The 12958-nt window shown below is 32.0% G+C and overlaps 1 protein-coding gene across 3 annotated transcripts in view; it reads left to right on the forward strand.

Moving 5' to 3' along the window:
* The window catches only part of LOC126885962 (zinc finger protein 501-like), a 34717-nt gene that overhangs the window by 19645 nt on the left and 2114 nt on the right, over positions 1-12958 (forward strand). Inside the window, exons 2-3 of one of the 3 annotated variants that reach the window (XM_050652795.1) lie at positions 11858-11932; positions 11993-12367. In XM_050652795.1, coding sequence (XP_050508752.1) covers positions 11858-11932; positions 11993-12367 — 450 coding nt within the window. The remainder of the gene's footprint in view (positions 1-11857; positions 11933-11992; positions 12368-12958) is intronic. The other 2 variants (XM_050652797.1, XM_050652798.1) reach the window with 2 other exon arrangements.

A 12958-nucleotide genomic window follows, 5' to 3' on the forward strand; every position in this document is an offset into this window, starting at 1 on the left:
TTCTTCATTTTAAATACATTTCATGTTTTCATTTTAAATACACAATGCATAACAATACCCCAAAGATACGTCGATGATCAAAATCTCTGGTGTCGGTTTGGCTTCACTTTTGGTCACAGGATTACTCGTCCTCTCTCTTTCCTTGTCTAAGGTTCAAATTGACATCTGTGCTCCCTCCCTCTTCTCTTTTGTCACTTTATTGAGTAGGCAATTTCTAGCGAATGCCAGCCATCTAAATGATGTCATCATGACATTACTTACAGCAGTAGCCTCAACGGCAGGCATTGAAAGGTGAAACAGAAAAGGCTGCTAAACTTGTATTAATGTTTAAATATTTAAACAGTTCTTCATACCAAACACATGACAATTTGGAATGGATTTGGCCTGAACAAGAAACTGAAAGAAGGGAAAATGAAGAGCAGTGAACGGATAGGGCTTCTAATCGTCCAAGTGTGGCTATACTTCTGGAGCCAGGGGACAGAAACAGCGGTTGTAGCTGTTTCTCAGATGATGTCTGATTCTTCGATAGTAATATATTTCCATAGGTAGAGGTCAGTGGCGGCTCTTGGCTTTAGGGACAGGCAAGGGCGCCCATATAAAAATTTTTAGGGGGGGGCCAAACGTGAAGATGTTGCACATTACATTTTGTATATTTCGGATGACAATATATACAGTGGACTCTCTCTATAACGAACACGGATATAACGAGGTACATTAGGTGTCCCATGAAATTCCTATTGAACTATAACGCTTTATAACGAGGCATATTTGGTTACAACGAAGAAAATTGAAATTGAAGAATACGTGTCTTTACCTGTTTTTAGCGTTGTAATGGTCATAAATAAATAAATGCCCCAACTGCCTGTACATAGAAATGCCCAACATCTGTCTTATTATCGAGGCCAGTGCTGTAATAAACTCGGCCACCTGTAATAAACTTCTGCCTGTTTATCGACCAATATTGAATATTATAGGAAATTTACAATTTATGACGGCGAAGTCTCATTGTTTACTGTTCAGGTTGACCATCGACACCTAATAAACTACGTAAGAGGCATCAAAACATTTTAATATTATTGTTTTTAAATTATTTTAAATTATTATTTCCCATTTAAAGTAGTTCAATATTATTGTTGTTTGATATAACGAGATCCGCTTATAACGAGATAATTAGTCCACCATTTCAGTTCTCGTTATAGAGGGAGTCTACTGTAGTTTAAACTACCTAAAAAAACCTAGTTTGAACCCTGTTGTGAGAAATTATTCATACATTTAAATACTAGACCAGGTTTTTAAATGGAAATGTAATGGGTACCACAAAAGTTGCGCCTCTCTTTAAAACCCGTTTGAAAAGAATACAATGCTTGCAAAGCCCTGCATTCAACTTTGGCTAGTAGACTAACCATGAGTATTTGTCGAACCAAGTTTTTACTTTACAATCATAAAAAGGAGCCCCCTTTATTTTTGCAGATTTAGGATCCTTATGAAAAATAAGTCACATATATTCCAAACATTTTTAGAATCGTTGATAGATGGAGCAAATAAATCGCATTTTCCGATTATAGCGGCATCCTCAACAATTCTAAAAAAAGTTTCGAATAAATGTTATTTATTTTTTGAGGAGGAAACTCAATCTGCAATAAAAAACGGGGGTTCCTATTTAAGATTTTAAAGTTAATTCTCACCCCCACCTCCAGAGTGTGGAATGAAAAATCCTGTTTGGTGTCATTCTATAGATTTTTGAAAAATATTAAACACGTGTTTTTTAGTTTTTCATTTGGAACTATATTTCTCGAGATATTAGACCGTTTCTATAATTTTGCTATGGCATCACGATATATCGTTTTTTTCCGATTGTAGCGCTCCCTATCCACAATTCGCAAAATGGCTCGAATAAAATTTGCTTATTTTTACAAGGAAAATCCAAATCTGCAACAAAAATTAGGGGTTCCATTTAAGATTTTAAAGCTTCACACCCATGGTTTGAAGTGGTGGACATGTTTAGTGTCATCGCATGGATTTTTGAGAAATATTTAACACATATTTTTCAGTTTTTCGATCCGATGTTCATTTCGCGAATTATTCGACCTTTCCGCTACTTTTGGGACACCCTGTATATAACACTCATTCGTCATGAAAGATCACCTGTTTTCATTTAAATAAAATTGTTCTGTTCATCATAATGTACACTTTAAAATAATCTACTTACTAAAAAAATACTTTTGCAAACTAAAATTTGACTATGTTCAATCAATTTAAAAAAAAATGGCTCATTATAGGCCAGGAACGGAAGCTTTTCACCTCGCAATTTTTACAGAATGGATCGATTTGCTTAAAAATTTGAGAATAAGTAGTGGATAGTCCAAGGATCAAAATCTATATGATTTCAAAAGGCGCTTTTACCATGGGGGTGGTTGCCACCCTATCTCGGGGGTGGACATTTTTTATTATATTTTGACCACAAAAGTTGATAAAATCGTTCATTCTAAGCAAAAAATGTTCTATATATTTTTTTGATAAAATTAATAGTTTTCGATTTATTCGCTATCGAAAGTGTTAGTTTTGTATAAAAAAAAATCAATGTTTTTCGATATACTCATTTACGATTCACTCAATTTTTGCCGTAGAAAAATGTTTCTCAAACCAAGTTCTTGGGAATTAAATAACCTGCAATTTTATATGGAAACATTTTTTCGTATCTCTGATGCTAATCTTTCTATTCTGAAGAAAATGGCATTTTTTACCAAAATACAAAAATTCCTTATTCGCTTTTAACTCCAGTTTTTTTAAAACTAATCATTCTAAGCCAGTCAAACTTCTAGAATCTATCATTAATGCATAAATAAATAATAAGTAATAAGCCCAATGACTAAAAATACCGCTAACTTACATTATTATGCTTTCAATTGGATTTCTCCTTTTTTTTTTTTTCAAAAAGATATATTATTTTTTAACCGTAACTTTTTTATTTTTTATCTTAGAAAGTTTTGTAAAAATGATTTTGTAGGCTTTTAAAAGATCAACCCCCTGCTTGCGATCACTTTTCCGCTGAAAAAAATGGGGACTGACATTCTTTTCAGTATAAGTCACTTAATTTTTGAGCTAGAGACTCCTTTTTAATTTCTGGAGATAGATATTTTTAAGTACTTTAAATTAGTTTCAACAAATTGTCCTCGAAAAATGCATTGTTTTCCCGTCGTTTGACTTCGAATCTACAATATTTAGCATTTGACGAAGAAGAGCCAACATATTATAAAGTATAGCTCGATTACTATTGGTCTTAAAGAAAATTTAAAAAAATGGTTTTGTTTATTTTTTCAAAACGTACATTTTTGTTAAGTAAAATTGTTTTGATAAACGAAAACTTTTGGAGTTATTAGCAGAAAACTTATTAAAAACATTGATTTTTTCGATATAAAACTAACACTTTTGATAGCGAATAAATCGAAAATTATCAATTTTGGCAAAAAAATGTATAGAACGTTTTTTGTTTAGAATGAACGTTTTCACCAACTTTTCCAATTAAAATATAATAAAAAATTTTCACCCCCGAGATGCGGTGGCAACCACCCCCATGGTAAAAGCGCCTTTCGGCATGATATAGATTTTGATCCTTGGACTATCCACTACTTATTCTCAAAAATTTTCAAGCAAATCGATCCATTCTGTAAAAATTGCGAGGTTTTGTCCTATTTTAAGCTTCATTACTTGGACTATTAGTGATTATCGGCCAGAGATCGGATTTCTTGCTGATATGATTTGCTTTGCAGTATTATAAATGATTCATTTAATTCGTAATTTTGGGTGTCGATTACAGTATAGATATATTATGTTCCCACGTTTCTAATATCTTTCAATGTTTTCGTTAATAGCATACCGTGACTGTGCGAAATGTGTATTATGCACATTCCATATAGACCGCTGTCACAGACACACAGATTTATTTTCTGTTAAACTATTAATTACCCAATATGTGAATTTTTTATTAATAAATATGTTCTTTCCAATTTATCTCTCAAAATTATCCAATAATTTTTTGATAAAAATACGTTTTGTAATATAATTTTAATTTTTGTTCTTTCCCGAAAAGCTAGGGGGGCCACGCCTCCCCCTGCCCGTGTGTATGGGCGCCTATGGGGACAGGGTCGGCAAGGTTTTATCTCCAAAGGCTTCAATTTCATAGGAGATCTTTGGTTTTTGTTTTTTTTTATTTTTTTTTTTTGTTTTTTTCCTATAAATTTAGAAACTATACCTGTTTATAAATTAACTCTAGTCTATGTTGTTTCGAAGTAGCAAAATGGGTTATAATGTATGTAATTGTAAAATTTATTATTGTTTTGGAGGGATTTTAAAAGTTTTTTTCTATCGACATTTGAGACAAGTTTGACATTCTCTCCTGTTTCATGGTGTTTCGACAATACGTTTTGACTCTTTTGAAACAAGAGAAATCCCGTTCATTTGAGACAGAATTTGCCCACCTTTGAGCACAATAATTTATTAATTTCGGGAACAGTTTGTTGTACCTAATGAATTGCAGTATATAAAATTATACATAGTCTGTAACTTATCCCACCTTCCGAAAATATTTGGATCAGAATATAAAACTGTTAATTCATTTTCTTATTTTATTTGATTAAAAAATGATAAATAATTTTTAATGAACTTGTCTAATAGATATTTTGAAAATTCTTTGGCGTAACTTTTAAATTTTGAATAGTCAAAGAGGTCAATGACTTATAACAGTGAGTAAATAATAGTTTTGCACTGGACATCAAGACAGCCCCGTCATAAATTTGCCTTACCAATTTATTTTTAATATCAAAAAATTTAATCTATCCTTTAAATTAAAACACCAAAAATATATTCTGTCTTATGGCTTCTACTCACGTCTGAAAACCTAACAACCTCTCATAAATTTAGACGTAACGCGTATCGAAGAACAATTATTGATACTTGTGAATGACATGTTACCTCTATCAGTAGTTTCGTCTACTTCTACCGAAAAGGATCAAAATGTAACTACTAATTGATTCTTTCATTCTGTGCTGTTTTAGGTACGCCGGTATATTCTTCGAATCAGAAAATAAATTAGAAAATTCCAGATCGTATTTGTTAAACAATTTTATTTGTTCTCTATAATTAACTTGATTTAACGAATGCTTCGATACATCCTGTCCCCTAAATGGTAATTCCTAACAACTTAAAAGAATTACAATATCAATAATAATATTAATAATTAAACGACGTAAAACTACTTAGGTACCTATTAAAACTACTAAGGCAATACGTGGCTACGTACGTGCCTTTCTGCCGTTTGCAGATCACCGCTCGGCCTCGGCAGAGGTACCCGCTGCCGTACTTGCCATTCAAATAAGTACGGAGAATGTATAATTGGTTGCCTATCGGCTAATATTCCATAGCTTCTTATTATATAGCAAATCCTCGATCTGGGGACGGCATGCCGTGCCGGGCTTTATAATAAGAATTCACGCAATCGGGTGCGGGTGCATGGCTATAGGATCATTAATTTGAAAAGTCTCTTACGCACAGCGCACAGGGATCACTTAACTAACGTATCGGGATCGAAGTCTTTTAAAAACAATGAATAAAATTTAGTCTGTATTATCTCACAGATATATTTTTTATTTCACAGAAACGAATATCATCAACTCCGATTAAATTAAATATTTAAAAAATCTATAATGTGTCCATAAATGTGGGGTCGGCACTGCCGACCTTGACGAGCCGCCACTGGTAGAGGTTCAATTTTATTATGTAATGATTCAAAACACTGATAGTACTTCAATATGAATGTATTATATTATTACCAAAACATTATTCGAATGGTATGTCGATGTTTACAAATTGTTGAAATCATTTATTTGCTCTGATCGTAATGAAAACGTACAACTTACAGTTTTGAAGTCGTGTGTGTGTTCTGAGGCGACCGCTTCGGTCGGCTGTTGAAAGTGTAAGAGAGCGAGTTTTAAGCGTGCAGGGCTATCGTAGACTCAAAAAGTTGGCCAAAAACAGGTCAGAATAGTGGCGCTACGAGGGCAAAGAGGTATGAGCGTTGTTGCCAAGATTAGATGGTTGATTAAATTCAAACAAGCAGAATTAAGACTTGGGTGCTTTACTGGTTTTGATTCAGACACTTCCGATGTTGAACCTTCATCTTAATTAATTTTCTAAATTATTTTGTTTTTTAAATGTTCAGAATTTTAAGTTATTTTGGAAAAATAGAAATACCTATATGTTTATGTTAATGTTTTCAATATTTTTAGTTAATTTAGTTGTTACTTGGATGCGCCTATCACTTCGTTTTCTGTTTATGTAACATACTACCATATACATACGTTTATATTTTTACAAAGGATTTTATGTGTTTATATTTTTGACAAAAATTTTTGTATTGTTTATTTAAGTAAAAATGTATTTATTTTAAAGTAATAATATATCTTTTATATTGTTACATTCTACAATTAGAGTGCTATTTCGGTCAATCTAGTTTCTCTATTGAAATGTTTTCCAAAATATCATAAATATATATCACATTTTGGATATATATCGGATATATATCATATATATCCGATATTTTCATATTTATATAAATATCATGGATATTTTGTGCCCTGCTCACAAGTGCCAAAATTTGTTTTAAGCAATTTAAAGAATCAAGCCATGTGAAAAGACAAATGAGAATACACACTTGAGAAAAGTCTTACCATTGCGAAATTTGTTTTAAGCAATTTAATCAAAAAGGAAGAAAAAGCATTTAAGAATACACACTGGAGAGATGCCTTACAAGTGCCAAATTTGTTCTAACCAATTTGATCAAGAAGGAAATTTGGAAAAGCATATGAGGATACACACTGGAGAGATGCCTTACAAGTGCCAAATTTGTTCTAAGCAATTTAAAGAATCAAGTCATGTGACAAGACAAATGAGAATACACACTTGAGAAAAGTCTTACCATTGCGAAATTTGTTTAAATCAATTAATCAAAAAGGAAGAAAAAGCATTTAAGAATACACACTGGTGAGATGCCTTACAAGTGCCAAATTTGTTCTAACCAATTTGATCAAGAAGGAAATTTGGAAAAGCATATGAGGATACACACTGGAGAGATGCCTTACAAGTGCCAAATTTGTTCTAAGCAATTTAAAGAATCAAGCCATGTGAAAAGACAAATGAGAATACACACTTGAGAAATGTCTTACCATTGCGAAATTTGCTCTAAGCAATTTAATCAAAAAGAAATTTTAAAAAGCATTTGAGAATACACACGTGTGTACTGTCCAGTACTGGAGAGATGACTTACAAGTGCTAAATTTGTTGTAAGCAATTTAGTGAAGCAGGAACTTAAGTAGCACCAGTTATTCTTATTATACAACTTAATATGACCATTTTATAACTAAAAAAATTGAAGAAAAATCTTCTGTGTAAAAGGTATATTTATTTTAAAAACCCCAATATAAGGGCTAAAATTAAAAAACAGAACGTTTTCGCACTAAAGAGTCATTAGTGTTCTTTGCAAGCTCGACATGCTAAGCCACCAAAAATACATGGGTTAAAACCCTTAAAATGTCGACTAAAAGTCTTACATTGAAATGTTATATACTAAATCCTGACGATGGATGAAATTAATAAAGATACCCTAAGGCATTATACCCTATATGAATATTCCACGAAGCACGTGGGTGGTTGAGTCGAAATCTCTATCTTCACAAAGAGAAAGGTGAAGTTGGTTGAAGAAGGTGATAGTTGGCTTTTACCTTTCTTTTTGTGAAGACAGAGATTTCGACTCAGTCACTCACGTGCTTTGTGGAATAGTCATATAATGCCTTAGGGCAGGGTATCTTTATTAATTTCATCCATCGTCAGAATTTAGTATATAACATTTCAATGTAAGACTTGTAGTCGCCATTTAAAGGTTTTAACCCATGTATTTTTGGTGGCTTAGCATGTAAAACTTGCAAAGAACACTGATGATGCTCTCTTTAGAGCAAAAACGTTCTGTTTTGTAATTGTGGCCCTTTATTGGAGTTTTTAAAATAAATATACCTTTTACACAGAAGATTTTTCTTCAATTTTTGTAATAATTAATGGTATACAGCCAGCTACAGGAAATTTTTCCTTGTGTATTTCATTTTAAACTAACTAAATGAATTTAAAATTTAGAACAACAACTGACGTTTTATTGCTCAATATGGTGTATACCCCTCACACGGTGGCAATAATATTGACGGCGCGGTGTCTCAATATTGATAGGGATAGGACTTCCAATAAAAATCAAACCGATTTTATTTTCTTCGATATTATTGCCATGAACATTATTGTTTCAATGTCCTTACACGTTCAACATATTGATGAATATCGATATTGTTTCAGTAATTAACCGTGTAAAGTACGCTTTACAAGTGCAATATTTGTTTGAAGCAATTTAGAGAAGCATGAAGTTTTAAAAGGCATTAACTGCACACTGGAGAAAAGCCTTAGCGCAGAAACAGACGAACCATTCTGCAGCGCTACTCTGTGACTGTGGATCCACAAAGTGGCTTAAGCAAGGGATAAGATCCCCAACGATTTTGTAATGGACGCCAAAGTGGCGAGGATCGGCGACAGTGGCCAGCCACTCTCATTGAGCAAATAATGTCATTAGTGTTAAAATTTCATAAAAGTGGAGTAAACTTGCCTGCGGTTGGACCAATTACAAACAAGCATTACGGCGCAGTAAATTTGAATTACTCCTCCTGGTTTAAAAACAAACCATAAGCATGTGATGTATGTTGCCTATCTAACTGTATCTATAACAGATGAAAAGTGAGTCATCACGGAACTATTATTTTTTGACATTTGTCAAGTTTAAATTTGTTTCCATGTCAGGTGATGTCAGATGTCAGTGAGTCGTCATCACAGACCATACATACTTATAGACGTTTCACGTAAATTGTCAAGGTGAAGACAGCAAATTAGTTACCATTCCAATCAAGAGATGTCGCTGTCAGTCAATTCTCTTGTCATATTTAAAATTTGACAATTAATTTAAAATATTATTTTTTATTTACTATTTACTTTACAATAGTTTAGTTTACACTATGAGTTCGATAATCCCGTGTTGTGTTTGTAAAAAAAACAATATTTTGCTCCATAGGTTTCCAAATCCTAAAAAGGACCTTCATCGATTTCAGTTGTGGTTGCAGAAAATAAATAATCTTGAACTTCATTTAATGGATCCTGAAAGAGTTTATTCGAATAGACGAGTGTGTCATCAGCATTTCGAGCGAATATATTTTTCGGAAGGTTTTAAAAGATTACACGCAAATGCAATTCCGACTTTAAAATTATTAGGTAAGGTATTTATCTAAAAAATCTTCCTACAAGTTATACTTTCAAGAATGTCCATTCAACTAAATAAACTTGCGTGCATAGAAATCCGCCCAGTTAAAAATTTGGTCTTTTTTGATGCCGCCGGTAATACAATGAAAATTAACCTGTTAAGCAACAATATTATTACAGCGGTATTGTTAAAGAATCAGGCTAATATATATTAAAAAAATAAATTAAATCATTTAATAAAAATAGCTTAATAACTGAAAACAAATTGGAATATTTGAAGTACATATTTCAGTCCCGATTACAATACTATACCTACTACCAAAATTTTCAAATATACAGTGTGTAACAAAAGGTCGGTCATAAATTAAATCACATATTCTAGGATCAAAAATACTTCGATTGAACCTAACTTACCTTAGTACAAAGGTGCAGATAAAAGAAGTTACAGCCCTTTGAAGTTACAAAACGAAAATCGATTTTTTCCAATATATCGAAAACTATTACAGATTCTATATTGGCAAAAGGACCTGCGGCATTACTATGGCAGGAATATCTTAAAAAAAATTAAAGTGAAATTTGTGCACCCCATAAAAATTTTATTCCTTTAAACCCCTCTAAATATTTGTGTATGTTTCAGTTAAATTATTATTGTAGTAAGCTAACTATAGTTAACTATTAGTTGAACAATTGTAATTAGAATAACTATTAGTAATTAGTTAAGCAATTAGTATAACTATTAGTTAAACAAATTGTTTTTAAAAGTTTTTTCTATCTTAGTACTTTTTCGATAAGCCGGTTTTTATCGAGATATTTTGAAATTTGTAAAATCCAACACAATATTTTTACATGGAAGATTATAGAGACCTGGTCGTAACAAAAAAATTTACTTATAATTTATATTTTTTTGAGGTATATTTGAAACATATTAAAACAGAAGCCGCATGTCGATAAAACTGGCTTATCGCAAAAATAGTAAGAGACAAGAAAATTTAAAAACATTGTGTTTAACTAATGATAACACAATAATAATTTGATTGGAACTTACACAAAAGTTTGGGATGGTTTAAGGGAACAAAACCCCCATAAATTTTTTATGGGGTGTACAAATTTCACTTATATTATTTTTTTAAAATGTTTCTGCCATAAGAATGCCGCATGCCCATTTTCAATAAAAAACCTCTAATAATTTTCGATATATTGGAAAAAGTCGATTTTCATTCTGTAATTAACTTCAAATGACAAATTTTTTATGTGTACCAATGTACAGGGTGTAACAAAAATACAGGTCATAAATGAACATATTCTGGGACCAAAAATATTTCGAATGAACCTAACTTACCTTAGTACAAATATGCAGATAAAAAAAGTTACAGCCCTTTGAAGTTACAAAATGAAAATCGATTTTTTTGAATATATCGAAAACTATTGGAGATTTTTTATTGAAAATGGACATGTGGCATTCTTATGGCAGGAACATCTTAAAGAAAAATTATAGTGAAATTTGTGCACCCCATAAAAAATGTATGGGGATTTTGTTCCCTTAAACCCCCCCAAACTTTTGAGTACGTCTCAGTTAAATTATTATTGTGGTACCATTAGTTAAATTCAATATTATTAAAACTTTTTTGCCTCTTAGTATTTTTTCGATAAGGCAGTTTTTATCGAGTTGAGGCTTATTTTTCAATATGTTTACATAACATTTTTATGGGGGTTTTGTTCTTTTAAACCACCCAAATGTTTGTGTACGTTCCAATTAAAATATTACTGCGGTACCATTAGTTAAACACAGTGTTTTTAAAACTTTTTTGCCTCTTTGTATTTTTTCGAAAAGGTACCTTTTATCGGGATGTGACTTATTTTTGAATATGGTTCAAAATAGCCCTAAAAATGTAAATCATAAATAAATGATGTTCATATATTATTACCAAGTCTCCATAATCGTACTTAACCATATACAAATATGTGGTGGATTTGACAAATATTCGAAATATCTCGATAAAAACTGATTTTAAAAAAAAGTAGTAAGAGGCAAAAAAGTTTTAAAAACATTGTTTTTAACTAATGGTACTACAATAATAATGTAATTGGAACGTACACAATAGTTTGGGGGGGGGGGGGGGTTAAAGGAACAAAACCCCCATAAATTTTTTATGGTGTGTCCAAATTTCACTATAATTTTTTCTTAAGATGCTACTGCCATAAGAAGGCCATATGTCCATTTTTAATCAAAAATATTCAATAGTTTTCGATACATTCGAAAAAATCGATTTTCATTTTGTAACTTAAAAGGGCTGTAACTTTTTTTATGTGCACATTTGTACTAAGGTAAGTTAAGTTCAATCGATTTATTTTTGGTCCCAGAATATGTGATTCAATTTATGACCTGTATTTTTGTTACACCCTGTATATTTGTACGTTAAGTGCAATCGAATTATTTTTGGTGCCAGAATGTGTTTTAATTTATGACCTGTCTTTTGTTACACCCTGTATACAGATTACAGTAACTTTCATATTTCAGGTAATAGAATCAATCTTATTTCAAACCATGTGATTAAACCTGGGGAAACTGAAAAAGAGGCCCAAAGTGGGTTTGGTGAGTATGACTCTACGAAGTATTGTATTACATCCATACTAAAAAACATTTCTCTTACAGCTATCTCTCAAGATCATTGTTATACTCAGTCAACAAGATGTATGGAGTTAAATGACCATAACTATGTATCATGCTCCAAAGAATACAATTCTGAAGTAACTGTTAACACTACCCTTACAGCTATCTCTCAAGATCATTGTTATGCTCAATCAACAAGATGTATGGAGTTAAATGACCATAACTCTGTATCATGCTCCAAAGAATACAATTCTGAAGCAACTGTTGACACTACCCTTACAGCTATCTCTCAAGATCATTGTTATGCTCAATCAATAAGATGTATGAAGTTAAATGACCATAACTATGTATCATGCTCCAACGAATACAATTCTGAAGCAACTGTTGACACTCCCCTTCCGTTTAATGAAACTACAGGTGAGTAGTATGCAGTAAAGTGTATATATTATGTAAATATATTGTTGTGGCTTATTCTTAACATTCTCTCTAAAAATTCAGAATGCCATAAACAAAAGGCTATAGAAAAACACAACCTTAGTAAACACAATACACAGCCTACACTAAACACAGTAGTCGACCTATCCAACAGAAATTTGAATTGAACGAAGAGCTTAGTACTGTCAAAAGGACTGAATTTTGCAATATCTCAACAAAGTATCGCAAAGTTGGATATAATAAGTTCAATCGAAAAGGCTGGCCAAGTTTTATCACCACATGAAAACGGAAGAGTACATAGTGCAAAGGAAGAGTAGGATATGGTTACCAATGCTAAAGAAAGAATCCCAAAGAAACACCCAACATCAAGTCCAAAACGTCCCACTGGAACTCTTAAGTTAGTCAATCAGTCAATCACAATACAATCAAATAAACTTTTCCTGAACAAAATTGTTCCAGGAAGCAGACCTCGAGTGTACAGATGTTTAATGTTATAAATGTACAACTATGTACAAAATCATTACTATTTTTAATTATCAAATTAAACTGTATCTTTAATACATTATTAAATGA

Source organism: Diabrotica virgifera, chromosome 6 (genome assembly GCF_917563875.1).
Source record: "Diabrotica virgifera virgifera chromosome 6, PGI_DIABVI_V3a".
NCBI lineage: Eukaryota > Metazoa > Arthropoda > Insecta > Coleoptera > Chrysomelidae > Diabrotica > Diabrotica virgifera.